Source organism: Takifugu rubripes, chromosome 14 (genome assembly GCF_901000725.2).
Source record: "Takifugu rubripes chromosome 14, fTakRub1.2, whole genome shotgun sequence".
Taxonomy (NCBI): domain Eukaryota; kingdom Metazoa; phylum Chordata; class Actinopteri; order Tetraodontiformes; family Tetraodontidae; genus Takifugu; species Takifugu rubripes.
In genome coordinates this window covers 9,184,738-9,201,662 of record NC_042298.1, presented here as the reverse complement: position 1 = coordinate 9,201,662, position 16,925 = coordinate 9,184,738, and the positions used below count along the sequence as shown (strand labels likewise).

Below are 16,925 nucleotides of genomic sequence, written 5' to 3'. Positions count from 1 at the left end.
TATCCAACTGCAACGTTCCCTCGGGGCAATTAAAAAAAATTGAGGTAAAGAATCTTTTATGCATTTGGATAGTTGTATATTACTGAGGGAAAGTGTGTCATTCATCATATTTGTCTGGCATTCGCTAGTGAAGACTTATTTTTGCTAAAAGCAGTTGTGACATTTCTTTAAAACCTCTAGATATTGAGCAAAACACATGGTCATTTTCTGCATATGTGCTATTTAATGAAACTCAAGAGTGGTTTTTCCAGTGTATTTTATATTATTTATGCTTGAAATGAAAAAAAGCCACTATGAAATTGTGTTGGCATCGAGGCAAATCCAAATTAATGAAACAGCAATGGCAGCAGAATGATGCGAAGCAATGAGCCAAAGAACGTTTGCATACATGGTCTGCATCGTGAAAAGTGCTGCAGGACTTCCTTTCACTTCCTTCCCCCACAGGCATGAGTTTAGCAGTTCAACAGTGTGCCAAAATAAGCACTGAATTGTTCTTCCTTTTTAAGTATTACCAGGGATACTTCAAATGAACTTTGGGGACTTCTGCATAATTAATTCACACACTTTGTTGAATTTAATACAGACAGGCCACTACATGTAAGTGAATTAATCCAAACATCAGAAAAACACAAAGTTAATCCCTCATGTTAAAAATCTACCAATACATCACGCAAAACCCTGACCTTTGAATATTAAAAAAAAAAAAAAATTCTATTAGATAATACATAATAATAGATTATTGCAGCAAAAGCTAACAGAGTATAAATGTATCTCTTAAAGGGTTTTGAATGCCAAGCTTTTTTTTTAATAGATTCGACCCACAAAATATATAGTATGTTTTCCGGAGACTTGTCAAGATCACAAAACTTACATACAAAACTTGTATATATTCTAGCCTGCTCATCATATATAAAGGCAAAGCAGGATGGAAGTGGGAGAGGAATCAACCCGGATGGCTGGCTGGCTGGCAGGCAGGCAGGCAGGCAGGCAGGCAGGCAGGCAGGCAGGCAGGCAGGCAGGCAGGCAGGCAGGCAGGCAGGCAGGCAGGATGGAAGGAAGGAAGGAAGGAAGGAAGGAAGGAAGGAAGGATCAAAGAGAGGCATCAAACACAGGTGTCACCCTGTCTGAAAAACCCAAAAAACCTTCAGTCAGGAGTCCAAACAGGGTTTCCAGAGCCCCTCAGCAACACCACAGCAGCAATGTACGGATCCACCTAAAAGGTGAATGTGTGAATACTTTTCAAAAGGCCAGTCACCGTGTTACAGCACCTCTCCATGTCAGGAAAAATAGCTGAACCTGGATTTCAGTTTTAGGGACTGTGATGGATGAAGAGACAAGTCTTTCTGCTGAGAGAACCTGCTCGTAGTCTGGTGGAATAACTGTGCATCTGAACTGTTGCTATGGTGGCCAAGTTGTTTTACTGCCCGGTCCAGTTTTCAGCTCACACAACAGCTTTTATGAAAGTAAATACAACTTCTACTTCACAAGTCGGCATGTTGCTCATCTACAGAGTCCAAGTTTACCTTTAATATGCTTTTGCCAGAAGACATTACCCAAAACAAGCACATTCCCATGTCTGTGCATACAAACAGTCTGGCTCATTTCCCCTTCGCTGGTATCTCATCTGTAGATCCCTATTAGGCATCAGTTCATTAAATGACTAGTATCTCTGTCTCTCATTTGGTAAACAGTGTGAGCTGCTCAGGAAATGCTGGAGGAGATCGTTGTGCTGCAGGATCAAGATCGTGAGTCGGCCGGACATGCTCAGTCACGACAGGTCAAAGTGGGATTTCCACTCCTGATTGGAGATGCACAAAAACACAAACAAAACTTTGTTTGGGTCTGGATTTTTTCCTTGATTAGAAACCTGCAACATTTGCAGTTATTGGGCAAGAAGATGGTAACATACCAGTGAGTGGAACCCGATTCACCCGTCCTGTCACAACCAACTAAACGTTGCTGCATAAAACACTATTAGTGTGTTTGATAGATGGCTACAGCAGCATTGTAGTCATGGGCACATGGTGTGTTAAAAATGCAAGTCAAATCCAATTGGTCCCCATGTAGAATGCAATTTAGTAGAACTAGCTGAGCAATTGAAAGAAGCAAATTAGAACTGTTAGTTTCTCAGAGATAATTGGGCCATTTGGGGAGAAAAGGCCACATTTCCCTGCCATGAAGTCAAATCGAATATGTGAGTGATTGTAGAAAAGCAATTATAAATGATTGCTACAAATTAGGTGCAATTCTGTGCTATGATTAAAGAAAAGATGTTGCTCACTTCCTGTCAAGCAAAATCACAGTGCATTTGCACCAAAATTAAAAAACAATACACATTTAACCCTGATTGGTAAGCTAACCCAAGCAATAAAACCTTTTCAGCAACAGGGACAATAATATAAGAGCAATAGTAATTATAAAAAATCATACTAGAATTGCTGTTTCTGTTGGAATTTATCAATGAAAATAGTTTGCAATATAGACTCTGACAGAAAAAGGATCCCAATTATTATAATGCCACTGCAGGGTTGCTTTACTCGAATTTTCTATAAATAACTGATAGAGAAATCTTAATGAACGACAGCTGACAAATGAGAGGCGGGAGCCCATTAAGATTAGCACAGTGTCTTATTTCAGTTTGAGCTCCATATAAAATGAGATAGGCAGAGAGCAGACAGAAGACAAACAGGATTTTCCTTTTTATTTGTCTATCATCAGTATCAGTGATATGGGGCTTTGTGATTTGGGATTTCTTTTGTGCCCCTGGCTGTATCGCTGTGACGCAGCACTGACGTCAGTTTGCCGAGAGATCAATAACAATTGAATGAAATAATCCACATGAACAACACGATTCCAGACAGGCACAAATGACAGTGATGTTAGCAGTCACGCCATTCACATCTGAACTTTGATTAATATCCATTATCTGTTAGCTTCCACAACTGCAGCTGTGTTAATTAGTATGAAAATATATAATTTGTTTTGTTTGTGACATGTTCAATTGCAAAATGCAGTTCTAATATTAATATATCGTATAAATGTTGAGTGTTATGACTTATGTAATGCTGCCTTTTACTTTGTTGTGCAATTCCTGTTGCTTCACTTAGAGTGGACTCTAGGATTACTTTATGGCTCAATAACACATGTGGTCGTAACATTTACGAGCTGTTGAATTATCATTTAATACAAAATTAATCTGACCTTATTAGGTTCTCATCGTGGTCTTGCCTCATACATTCATGGTTGGATTTTTAGGGGGAAACTGATCTGCACTGCAAGTCATATAAGCATGAATTTGTGTTTTTAACTATGATGTATGTCGCTGTCGGCAGGGAGAAAAGCGCTGACGTGGCAGAATCCAGATCCTCCGTCCCCCTGCAGAGCGGCACATAAATCACCTGTCAAAGGAAATGCTCTAATACATTTTAAGCTGACAGAATGATGGAGTGACAAATGAGTACATTTACATGAGATGTGTGAAATGAGCAGAGGAACATGTTCACAGAATGTGGCACGCATGAGATGAAATATTTTGGTCTGCAGTGTGTTTTCTCTGGAGTCCAAAATGTGATAAAGCACATTTTGGGTTCATATTTGCTTTTTTAACTTCAAGCTGGTTTGGAGATGTACCTCCACACTCAAACACAGCCAGAAACACACACAGGCTGCTCAGACCCTTGGGAGAGAGGGCTCAGCAGACATGGTGGTGCCACAGTCACTGCTCTCCCGGAGGAGCCAGGGGACTTATCGATCTATGGAGGACACGCTCTGTGTGCGGTATGTCACCGCCATGATTAACATATCTGAGAAAACAGTCAAACAGAAAAAAAGTTTCCCTCCCTCTTTTCAGCAAGCTCTGACTCAGTTGTGCTTGGTCAGGTTATGGGAAAATTGCCTTTTTATATAACTTTCTCTTATGATAGACATTCCCATGGATGGACTTGTGCACGTCAGACCAATGCTTGGCGTTTTTTCCCCCCAAGGTTTCAAAAGGGTTTTGACAGGATAGTTTATTACACATCAAAACAACTAAAACACAATTAACATAGAATTTAACATATTTTAGGCTACTTCAGACACTTGCGTGAAGCCCATGAAAGCCTATGAAAGCCCATGAAGGCTCGGTCTAGTGAGAGCTTGATGGTTGATAAACATGGTGGTATGAAAATAATTGTATGGGGCTCTTTGAGGCCTTGGATAGAGGACTGCTTTCTTTCCATGGGAAGATGAAAAAATAAGATCAGGCTGACATTCGGAGTGAAGCAGAGAAATCTGCTGACAAACTACATTTGTGTCACAGCAGGAAGACAGAAGCAAACATGCCAGTTACTCCGACATGGCTGTAAGGTGCGGCCGCCTTTTGCTACCTTCAGTGTAGCCAGAAATAAGTATTTTTGGGAAGCAAAGTGATTTGCAGTGTTACCTGTGGTTGCATGTACGCAGTAAATCCTATTTATTTAAAAGAAAAACTGTTTCATAAACTTTTTATAAGAAAATCTTCTTCATGTGTGGTGCCTCCAAAGACCATTTCCTTTTTTCTGAGCCACCACAAGGACTATATTTCAGTATAAATGTAACCGATGCGACAGCGGGATTCTTCTGTCACTGAAACCTATGTTCTTAGTCCCTATAATGTTCTACATCTTTAACGAACTACGTGCGGGTGCTCTGATGTCTACATACTGTATAAGGCTCGAAGGAAACTTCTACAAGGACATCATCTTTAAAAGACAGGCCAGTATGTTAGTGCACCTCACTGACGACTGCTTTATGTCACCGTTATGCATCCACACATCTGCAAGCAGGAGCCCTGCTAAACAAAACCAGAGAGCAGCAAGAGAAGACGTCTAAAAATTCAGCAGCCAACCTCTGTTATATAACAGATGTTCCACAATGCCATTTAAATCACATGTCATAATATTTATATCGCTAGTATGACCTTTTTCTGCACCCTCGTCGCATGAAGACAACCAGATCTGTTTTTAAAATGTATGACATCTATTTAAGGTTTTTAGAATTATACAGATGATTTTTGTCTTTGAAAGGTGGCTTATAAAAGAGATTCCAGCTTCGAGCCAGACATTAAGTCATTTTTACGAGCTCCGGGTGTCTTTTTTTGCTTTTCCTTCGACTACATGAACTCTGAGGTGAAATGAAAACACCAAGGGGTTATGTGCAGAATGATTGTTTTTTAGGCTTATCTGCAGAATGATTGTTTTTTAGGTAATCAAACAAAAAGAGAATAAAACATCCTACTGTCAGTGTTTATGCATCATCATTGTCATCATCAAAATTTGTAGTGCAGCTCCTTCCGAATGGTTTCACAACATAGGATATTATCAATAAAGACGCAACACAGGAGACATTAAATGCAACATGTTCATAATTTATTTCAAATACAAATCTCACAGCACATACACTTGCTTTTTTTGTTTTATAAATACCACAGGACAACACGTGTGTTAACAAGTTTCACAAAAACTACTCACTGACATTTATAGTAAACAATCGCACAAGCGACATCTTCTTCATCACTCGGACGACAAAGAGACGCTTGTATGTAACATGTCGCCTATTCATACCGCAGGTAAATCTGACTTTTTACTTTTTAAATGTAGAATTTACATTTACAAACACCAATTAACATCCAAAGCCTGTCTGTGCTGAGATTGTGCAACACTCCATCCATCCGTCTTCACCACTTCCTCGTGAAATTTACACAACCACTCCAACAAGAAGCGGAATTGCCAACAAAAAGAGAAGGAAAAACCCTCTCATCATTGATTATTTTTACTGGAGATAATAGACGTGACCAAAAAAAACCTACATCCGTATTATGAAAGTGTCCTTATGGAGGAAAATTGTACTGAAATGGTAACATGTGAATTAATGTGGAAATTCTTCTGTAAGACTTTACGGTCCACAAAAATGCTAAATATATGTCAGTGGGTAGGACTGACGGTTCTGTATATTGACTTCACGGGTCTGAGCTGACAGCGGTACCTGGAATGTTTTCTGTTTCGGACCCTTATTCCATCCTCAGACCTTTTTCAACAGAACTACCTTATATATACAAGACAGCTGAGGATGAACCAATAACTGAGACGATTGAGGTGTGAGGAGACATTGCTGCCAGGAGGGAGCAGTGTGGATATACAGCTCACAACCTCCTCCACCACAATACCACATTATTACATCAGGCATGCAAAAAACCTCACTTGGAAAGTGCTTATAAAAATGTCAGATGTGTAACAAACCTTTAAAATAAAAAACAGCATTCATCCTAACATATTAATAGTGAATAGACGCAGAGCGCTCGTCTTGTATTTTTAATGCTGGAGTGGAAATAAATATCCCTGGAGAACATTTTCTTGACATTCAACCTTCACATTTACTCTTCTGTAAATCCAGGAAAAAGAAAAACAGAGAACAGGATCAACACAACTTGGAAAGCTTGTTTTTTTCACATGACAAACACTGGCGTATGATAACAGCGGGGTTACGGCAGTTCCTAAGGTCACTGACAACAGTGATCAAACCTAACGATACAGTACATATGAGGTTCCTCTGCAGGACCAAGGTTCACAGTCTGGACAGTGTCAGCTGACCTGAGGCTTCGCTCTTTACACTAAAACACAGGTCACCAATACAGAAGCCATCCTGGTTTTAGTTCCTAGTGTTTGATGAGGGACTCACAACCCTCAAATCCATCATGCTCAAATGTGAAAGTGCAAAAATAAGGTTGGAAATCGCTATAAAAACTCAACTGATTAGGGAGATTCATATTTCAGCTCGACTTTTTGTTTCTCGCCACATGTACAATTTTAATAGGACCTGATCGATTTTTCAGTGGGTTTTTTGGGAGCAATTTAAGTGGACCCTCCAGCTAAACAGTGGAGATGATGGATTTACATGTGTTTATTGGGCTGGGCTAGACTGGGTTTCCTGAGGAATGCACAACAAGAGGCGACCAAAGCAGACGGACTGACAGGAGCGTGACAGAGGAGGGACTGTTAAGGGCGAGTCTCTTATCCAAATCGACTGCATTTATAACGATGTGTTTACAGTGAGGGGACATGTCAGGGAGGCACAGTGAAGGTGCACAGGACTGATTTCTCATCACCACATCCCCTCTCCAGAACGTTCTAGTCATCTGTCTTGGTTCTGTGTTTAATATTGCAGGTGCCTCGTAAACTTATAGAATAGGCTTCTCCACTTTCACTGGATGTATATTCACACAGGAATCATGTGTGACGAGCAAATTTGGTTTGTGCAACAATTTATAAAAATAAAAAACAACTGTTGCTGCTTCTGCTACATAGTAGTGACGGTTCGCTATACGAGTTACATAATCATGCGCCAACACGGGTGGTAGTTTACGCAGCATCACAGCGTTGAGTTTAAACATATCCTAATAAAGACCTGCATTGCATTAGTAGTAATGATGCTTACGTTGCACACTTTTCAAGGCGGCTAATAAAATGTGCAAGTGTACAAACTGGCAGTTTTAAGCCTATAACTGACACAGGATGGCCCCAGGCATTTCTCAGCTCAATACAGTGACATGCAGATAACTTCTTATCTGCTGCGTTATCTGCTGAGACCAGGAACTCTCGTGCAGCGGGTCATAAAACTGAACAGAGCTCAGCAGCGGGAGAAGTTTGGTTTGTATCACACCAGGTGAGCCATCCACACTCAAAAAACCCTAAAAAAATGGCAACCAAAAGGGAGCTGAATTATAATTTTGTATGATTTGGAATGCATTTAAAAAGAAAAAAAAAAAGACACAAAAGCAGGAAAAGAGGCACCTGACTTGATCCTCTACACACTAGTGTTTTCTGGTTGTGAGAGTTTTGCTTGAAAGTTTTGAGCGGGATAAACAGCAGTGCACAGTCATTTAAATAAACAGTGGAGACACCAACATAGCTCATGTGGACGATTGTTCTTTGATAGTCAAAAAGCACATTTATGAAAAGGCAATGAGGTAGATAGAAATTAAGCTTGATAAACATAACAAATGTAGCTACAGAATTAATTCACTGTGCTAAAAAATAAGAGGAATACTTTCCTCAGCTGTAATTTTGTAGTAATTTTTTGAGTAGTCGCACCCAGTCCCGCAACTGATCCTACTTTCATTTAAAACAACAAAAAAAGTTTATATCACTGTAAACATGTGTGGAACAGCCTTTTTTTTTTTTTTTTTTTACAACACAGTCGTTACAGTTGTCAGGCCTTTGTTGCAATTCCCATTGGGGTCCACTGTCTTGTCTATCACAGTGCAGACCTCCATCCCCTTTCCAAGACAGCTCTCATTAGCTTCACTGTCTTCTAGGCTGACTTTACTCCTCCCTTGCTGTTCGCTCTGCCAACTGTGCCTGCTGTAGATGTATCCGTTCACGGGTCCAGGGTTGGTCAGACGATTCCTCTTCATGCAGAGGATTTCCTTGAAGGCGTACCTGAACTCGGGGCTCCGGCAGTAAATGAGGGGGTTGAAGGCAGAGTTAGCGTAACCTATCCAGTTGAGTATCCTGAAGGCAAGATCATTGTGCTGCTCCTTCCATATGGCCACCACCACGTTGAGCAAGAAGAAGGGCAGCCAACAAAGAGTGAAGATCCCCATGATGATGCCCAGAGTCTTTAGCGCCTTGTGCTCCCTTAGACAAAATTTGGCCTTCTTTTGGCTACGAGTGCTGTTGGCGTCCAGAGATCTGAGGTTGCTGTCATCGTTATTGTGGAACCGTCCGACGCTTTGGTCGATCTTCTTCAACTGCTGCTTGGCCTCTTGGAAAACACGGCTGTAGACAAAAACCATGATGACCAAAGGGATGTAGAAGGAGATGATGGAGGAGGTGATGGCGTAGGCCATGTTGGTGTAGAACTCGCAGCAGCTGCTGTCCTCGATGCATCTCTTGGCTTCCTCATCATCTGATATCCACCACTTCATGTGGATGGGCAGGAACGATATCAAAGCAGCGATCACCCACACCAGCACGACCACAATGCGAGCTCGGCACTTGGTCAGCATGGACTGATAGCGGAAGGGAGAAGTAATGGCCAAGTAACGGTCTATAGCAATCACGCACAGTGTCTCGATGCTTGCGGTCACACAGAGCACGTCGGTCGCCGTCCAGAACTCACACCAGAAACTGCCAAAGTGCCAAGTCTTAAATATGATGTAACAGGCACCAAAGGGAATCACAATGAGACCCATGACCAGGTCGGCACAAGCCAGGGATGTGATGAAACAGTTGGTGACATTTTGGAGACGCTGAAAGCGGGCGATCGCCGTGATGACGAGGATGTTGCCGAAGACGATGCACAAAACCAAGAAGGACATGACCATGCCCAGCAGGATCATCGTTACCTCACTGTAGCCCTCCTCTTGCTTGGTCGGGTCTGATGTGGGGATCTTCTCTGTGCTTGCATTGAGGTACCCTGTGGGGGCTGTACTTCCCATCTGAAGGCACCAAACATGGAGAACACATGAAACAGCACTTAAAAACAGAAATGAACACACAGCAATAAGCTATCACACTATAGGTCTAACAGACAGAGGAATGTATGATGAAAGCATTAGGATATTTGCTTTCGTTGAAAAGGGGAAGCACATTTAACCCCTGTTCAGGCTTCAAAAAGTACAGCACAACACCTTTTAGAAGACAAACAAAAAAATTAAGTATAGCACAAACCTCCACAGGTGGCTGTCTCGTGTCCTGGCTCCCATACAAATCAAAAATGTGTTTGTTGTTGTTGCTTTTATTATTTCTTTTTAGGTATTTCCTGCAAAGAAGTCACCGCGAGTCCTTTTTTTCTACTCTCTGTTGTTCTGTCTCACTCACTTGAGCTCTGTTTTCTCCTAATGTGTCTCCCAGGCTATTTGTAAGAGCCCTTATACCGTGCAGTGATGACATCATGGTCAGTGCTCAGCCAATCAGCTTCGGAGAATTTAAACTCACCGTCCCTGCAACACAGCTGCATAAGACTAAAGCTGCAAAAATCAGAGGGAGAGAAAAAAAGGTATCAGTTGGAAGTTTAGCACATGAAAAAAAGGAATTAATTCTTTTGAAAGACTTTTAAATGCATCCACCCTTTTTTGCAAACTTATGTGACATTTATTCTGTGATTAAGTAGCTTTGTTTTAGCTCTTCTCAGACCTTTGTGCATTAAAAAATGGCAACCAAAGACTATCAGTTAAGTGCAACATTTATGTAATGTTACAATTATAAAAAAAATAAAATAAAATAGTGCCATGATCTACTGTATTAATGGATCCAATTTCTTTTTTTTATCTCAACATTAACAGCTATGCTCACATGGAGCTCTGCACAGTCAAAGAAGGGGAATTTATGACCTAAAGTGGGGTAGAGAGGTTTTTATCTCTGCTCTGGCTTGTGACTCAGCCTTGGCTGTAATGACACAGCAGAACACCGTAACACTTAGAGACCGATATCCTGGGTCAAGTAAAGGAAAGTTTCCTTTAAATCAAAAGTTAATTGTTTTTAAAGGAAGAGGAAGCATGTTTTAGATACGGAGAAGTCCTTCAGAAGGGGGACAAATAAAGGTATTTAGTGAATCTGTGCTTTAAAGTTACACGAAGATGCATTGAAGGTCTGTGTTGCATGTTTTTTTTAAAAGTATTATTATTATTATTATTATTATTATTATTATTATTATTATTATTATTATTATTCAGTGTGTAATGCTTATTTACATATTTGTCCCATGTGCTAGCACCAGTGTTTGGACAAACCAATCCAAGATTTAATCCCTTGTCTCAATTAGCTGAGATTACTGCAACAAAAAGGATCAATGTTCTCTCACACATCTGCCTTCAATAGCAAAAAAAAACAGCATGTCAATAACTGGAGGAAGTTTGCTTTGGGGGGTTTTGAGACAGTCATAGGGCCATTCAGTTGAAGTACACGCAGCAAGAGGTCACACAGTTGGTGCATAAGATCAGTATTGCAGTGAGGTTCAAATTATAATCATGCTGTTTTTTGGTTTTGCCATTTTTATTTTATTTGTTCATTTATTCATATTTTGTGTTTCGAAAAAATGTGTGTTTAAATTTACCAAGGGAGGCAGTGAGTGATGACATGTTCATGCAGCCCTGACTCAATGACACTACGACCAATGCAGCGTATCCCTGCCAAGAAGCTTTTTTTTCATCGAAGTCCATGTTTCATCATTTGACTCAGCCAAATCCACGTGCTGGCATCTTAGTGAATCTGCTAATGTGGATCCAAAAGAATAAGGATAAATAGAATGCGTTATTTCATTTTACCAGATGGTCTTTTAAAGTGATTTAACTCCTTATCATTAGTGTAAAATGTAATCTTGACATCCATGATTCTTGACTGAAGGTGTCACATGACGGTCTGGACCCAGTCAAACATGGTGTTCCATTGCAATGCTGGCAGATCTCAGAATGAATGCAAATGTTTTGATGGCTTGACCTCTCTTGCAGCATTACCACTGGTTTGGAATTTGCACTTGTGAGCCAGCGGAATGTCAAAACCTTACGTACATATTGTACTGAGATTGAGATAACACATTTGTGCTCTCCAGGGAATTAATGTCAACACCGCACCTAAGCTGAACATGAGATCTGCTGAGGGCAGTTCCCAGTTGAATTGACTCATGAGACTCCCGTAGCCATGAGCTTTTGTACAAGACAAAGTTCTTCTGTTTAGTCTCACTGCAGATGAGCCACAGTGTTGTTTGCATACCCTTAAACTGTAGGGCAAACCCAGTTTTATTTTATTATTTAGTATGTAATGTATTAAAGACATATTAAAGAAAATAAGTAAATTTGGATTTTTCATTTACCTAAGAGAAGGACTTTGTGGACGAACCATTTACTTACTGTATGTATCTATTTCCTATTGATTTACACACACATAGAAACCTGTACCGCATTTGTTTGTCTTCACACTTTAGCTTCTACTCCAACGACGCTGCAAGTGTAATTTTTGCTCATGACATTGTTTTGGAAAGTGGGAGATTGTATGTTCAATTAATCACGACTGGTTTCCTCACACTGTGGCATCTGTCTTCCTGTATCCTGTCACTCCCAGAGCAGAGCCAGTTCACATTCGCACTCATGACTCTACTTGAAACTTAATGCCGGTTCATCCAGAACTGTAATAATAACCATAAATCTCTCCCTATGCCCCGTGATCTGTTAAATTCCAAGTCATCTTCTTTTTCCTGCCCTGTACAACACATTAGTTAAAACAATAATATATTAGAGATATCATTAGTTTCTTTCATATACATCTAAACAAGGTAAACATTGCATCCATGAAACCTAATTCAAGGAGGGGGGGACAAGCCAAGGTGTCGCCATGAACAAAATCCCAATATAATCCACATGGTGGCCAATCATGACATCAGTAAATGCTAACCAGTGTGACAAAAATTAACATCCAGGCTCAAATAGTTTGGGATCTAATAATTCTATAATATGACCTGTTTGTGTGGAAACAATCAAGGTAATGGACAAAATGCACATATTCAATAATATCCACACAGAAAAGTCGAAAACAGAGGCCTCACCCCTCATGTGCAATGCTAATGCACAAATGTGACCAATTTAGTGATTGAAGTTCATAAGTCTGATGTTATTTTAAATTAGAAAGAAAAAAGGATATTAAGCGGGGGCCTGAGGAAAGATCAAGCTTGAGCTGCATGTGACTAACAGCTTCACAGAAGGGCTCCCTGGTTTAATACAGAAATCAAATAATTTTGTCAAAAATTGGCCTGAAAACATTAGCAGATGTGCTCCCGGTCGTGTTATTACATCCTGTGAGTGCTTCATAACACAGCATTTTATCATGTCTGAGCAGAAGCAGCAACAACAATATTCACCCATGTGTTGTTCCCATTCCTAATCCATCCATGCACTGATTTAAGGATTAATTGTGTGGGCCAATCATACCCTTACTTTATTGAAAGGAACAATGACATCCCTCCTAAGAATGAATCTAATGCTTAAACCACTAATTGCTTCTAGGTTAAAGGCTCTCAGGGGACCGAGGGCGAGGTCCTCCCAAACCAAATGGATTCATGGCTGTCAAGGACCAAAAGTCCTTCCATGCCTGAGCCACAGCACAACTACAGGAACTGAGTGTGTTTCTGTGGAATGGGAGTAGCTAATGTGTGGATCAGATAAACAGAAACATTAAGGCAACCTTGTTTCCCAGGAATAGATCAGGTCAAACAGTACATAAACTTGAGCAGTTGGTCCTGATCCAAGAGGAAGAGGTTGTAAAACACTTTATTGAATTATTCATCATCTCGGGTGTGGCCTGCTGACTGAGCTCATACACTGCACGCCAGATAAATTAATACCATTAGCCGGGGGTGGAATCTCTGTTTTTTGTGTACACATATAATGCCACACTAGAAACAACCATGCGTTATGCATCGGGTGGCTCTGCTTTAGTCAGTGAGGGACGGAAGACCCACCAACAGGTTCTTTTTTTGCATTTATGTTGTGGTTTAGTGGATTTAAACAGTCCCACTGAGTAAAGTAAATTAAGCTGTAAAATAAATTGAGCTATAAAGAAAGCACTTTCTAAAGCCATGTCGACACATTCCCTACCTTTGATCCCAGAGAAAAGACACGAATACTTCCTCAAGCATTTCGACTTTAAATTTGTGTTTGAATAAATTACAAGTTTCAGAGGAATTTAGCAATTCCCAGGAGGTGATTAGGGAACAGAGATAACTGAGGGGAAAAATTAGGCCTTTCTTCTGCTCCCTCCAGAGTGATGAATGGATAAGGCGTGGGCTGATTGCTTTCTCTTGACCACTTAAGGAAGCAACTCTGCACAACTGCAGGCCCACTCTGTCAGTTTTGAACCGGTGTTACAGTGATAAACTGCAGAGCACAAGGGGGAAACTTTAAAGCCACATGAGAACCAGGTTTGTAGTGAGTATCTCTGGATTCAAATTGAACATATATCTTATGTGAAGGGTTAATGTTAGTGTTAATGAAAGTGTCAGTGAGTGACGCCATGACATGACATCTTTCAGATTTTTTTCTGTAAAGGGAGTCTCTTGTTATGTTCAATTGATTTATGTTATACAAATGTGCAAGAATTATCCTGGTTTTGTCTCATATGTATAATGTATATGAGGAAAAACATCTAGTTGTAAAACAGAAAAGATTTAGGTTTGTTTTGTAATGGATTCCTTTAACATTCTAAAATGTTACTTTATATCTTCACTTTTAATCTTGATGAATCTCAATCTTTTTTTTTTTGCTCCCAACAGCTCAACTGCGATCCAGTGGGTGCTCCCTCGCTCATGCTGACAAACTCCATTGCAGACGCTTGACCAGTACAACACGCACAGAGCTGACTCGGCTCAATGGTTCCCAATCTGGCCAGATGGCCAAACTTCAGGTTGGTGTGCAAATGATTTCTAGAAGAGTAGCACAGTCCACCAAAGCCAGGCGGGAAACACTAGAAGGTATTGTAGGTATTATTGCATGTACAACATTCCATACTGGCTTTAATAAATTGTACACGTTCATCTTTAAGGTCTTTGTGTTGATTTGAAGCTGCTATTTACAGTTAGTGTCAAAAGCGATCTTTTTTTTCTGTATAAAAACTACATTTAAATGTTTTATATTATCTGCTCCTCATATGCAAATGCAGTCCAATAATTCCTTTTTCACCAAAGTCATTTCATCTGTCCCATGAATCAGAAACAGCTTTGTCCTCTGAAGAGTGAAACGAGTGGAACTAAAATTAATGCGCTTATCATCTGTGTAACGCATCAAATGAAATGGGAATACAGTCGCTGTCATAACGGATGGTTACATTCGGCGTCTTGGATCTCTGACATTGTGAATATTGTCTCAAGCCTCAGTCCATTTTGATGCTACTTACTTTATCTGCATTTAAAGCCAAAATAAACTATTTATAGCCTTCAAATTGGATTCCAGAGAAGTTAATCCTCCAAATGGGAGACATTAATTACATTAAAAAAAAAAAAAAATGGATTCCATGACAGCAAGTTCAACAGTTACATTTTAAGCGGTTGAATAATCAAACAAAATACTTGGCCGGTCATTCTTCTTTAAAAGAAGGTTGTAAATGAGAAACAAAAAATACGAAGGACGAGCAGCTGAGACCTTAAAGCCTGACTCACACATTAAACGGGGACATGTGAGCAGTATGTGCAGATGTCTGCACAATTGTAAAATTGTATCAATCGTGTCGTGGGGACACACATATGGAGGTGAATGTCCAGAGAAATCGTGTCACAGAGTCCTGGGAGGAAAACAAGGTTGATCAGTACCCATTACTGGCAATTTCGCCATTAGGCGACTGTTTCCACTCTGTCTTAACCATAATGAGGGCACTGCTGCCAGTGAGTCGCGCTCCATCCCTGCATTCTGATGAAAACAAATGGTAATGTTTATGCACAAATATTCTTTAAATGTTAGAGAACCGTGGACAACAATCAAATAAATGTGTCGGCTTCTCTGTGGACACGTGCAACAAAGCCTTAGGTGATCCCAAACCTGAATCTTAAATTTGCCGTTAATGTATAATACCAATAGAATCTCACAACTTGCTCAGGGCGATGAGAGTTGCCAGAATAGAATACTAAAACATGGTCTCCTCTGGTATTGTTATGTCTAGGTTTTAGGTGAGGATTTTTGTTGTTTTATTTTGATTTTTGTGTGTGTGAGAGAGCTCTCTGAATGTCTGGCGATCCTTTTGTGCATTTCGTGAAAGACATCTGCCTGTAGAATCTGATGGCACAAACATACTCCCACTCTAAATGGAGCCAACTGTGAGCACAGTGGAAGTTTGATTCCAGCTCGGGTCTTTCTACGTGGAGCCTGAACTTAAGGGTGACGTGAATATTATGTGTGTGCCCTGTGATGGACCAGGGAACTGTCCAGGGTGTAACCCTGTCTCTCACCCAGTGTCTGCTGGGAGACTCAAACACCTCCTGACCCTCATTTGCAGTCAGCAACAACAGCGCATGTACGGCAGTAAACTCTATAAAGTGCAACACAGCGATCTGCTGCTACCACTATTGTTGGGGCAGTGGAGGCTCAACACAAGTTTGACACAGGTTGATGCTAAATTTTGGCAATTATAAGTCATTATTGCACTAGTTAGGATATAATAGTATCTCTTTTTTTGTTTTGTTTTTTTCATTTATTTATGAAACCATATTCCTGTTGAGAACAGGAGCAGTTTCATCTGCCTCTCATTTCCTTGCCAGGTAAAAGAGAAGCTCTTTGTATTCTCTCTCAGACACTATCAATCAATCTTTGACCCACTTTTGAAGATAAAAACAAACAGCAGCATGCAAACACGGAGGGACAAAGAGAGGGAAATGTGTCTGTAATATTTGAGAAAATTAGCAAATATGAGCCACAGAGAGAGGTTATAAAAGATGCCGCGTCACAGTCGCCCAGTAGATTAGGTCTGATTAGGCCTAAATCGAATCAAACCGCGGTTTTGTAAGTATGGCGAAGGATTACAAATGGGTAAATCTTCCCGACTATATTCTGGCTGAACCCAGGTCAGCGGTGGTGCAAACTTTTTAAAGAGGCTAAATCAAAACAAGGAAGCTAAACCTCCAGTCATTGCTTAATGGAGAAAGACAGAAATGGAAGAACTTCATATCAATTCAGCGAAAATATTAATCATCAACATGTAATTTTAAGCTATAACAAATAATATATAACTCATTAAATAATAGTATATATTCAAATATAAATCATATACAAACATTTTTTGTTATTTGTCTTGCAGGTCAAGGAGGGGGTCACAGGTCATTCACAGGGCAAATATAAACACACGGCAGAGGCAATGATACTTTTACTGCATTTAAAGAAAGCTGGTTTATTTTCTGCTAACCTGTTTTTACTCATCCATTTTATTGATTTT

At 40.2% G+C, this 16,925-nt stretch overlaps 1 protein-coding gene and 1 long non-coding RNA gene across 3 annotated transcripts; one reads left to right on the top strand and one right to left on the bottom strand.

Moving 5' to 3' along the window:
- Positions 1–5,365: 5,365 nt before the first annotated feature.
- Positions 5,366–10,363, bottom strand: adrb2a (adrenoceptor beta 2, surface a). Its single transcript, XM_011610810.2, has 2 exons — positions 9,690–10,363; positions 5,366–9,457 (listed from the first exon to the last, which is right to left on the bottom strand). The coding sequence occupies exon 2, from the start codon at positions 9,455–9,457 to the stop codon at positions 8,204–8,206; it is 1,254 nt and encodes a 417-aa protein (XP_011609112.2). The 5' UTR covers positions 9,690–10,363; the 3' UTR covers positions 5,366–8,203.
- A 3,433-nt stretch (positions 10,364–13,796) lies between these two features.
- On the top strand, positions 13,797–16,845 carry LOC105417387 (uncharacterized). 2 transcript variants are annotated; one of them, XR_003890731.1, is made up of 3 exons: positions 13,797–13,929; positions 14,281–14,411; positions 16,791–16,845. It is a non-coding gene; the product is annotated as an uncharacterized lncRNA (long non-coding RNA). The 2 variants fall into 2 exon arrangements; XR_003890730.1 differs by having other exon boundaries at positions 13,797–13,936.
- Positions 16,846–16,925: the final 80 nt, after the last annotated feature.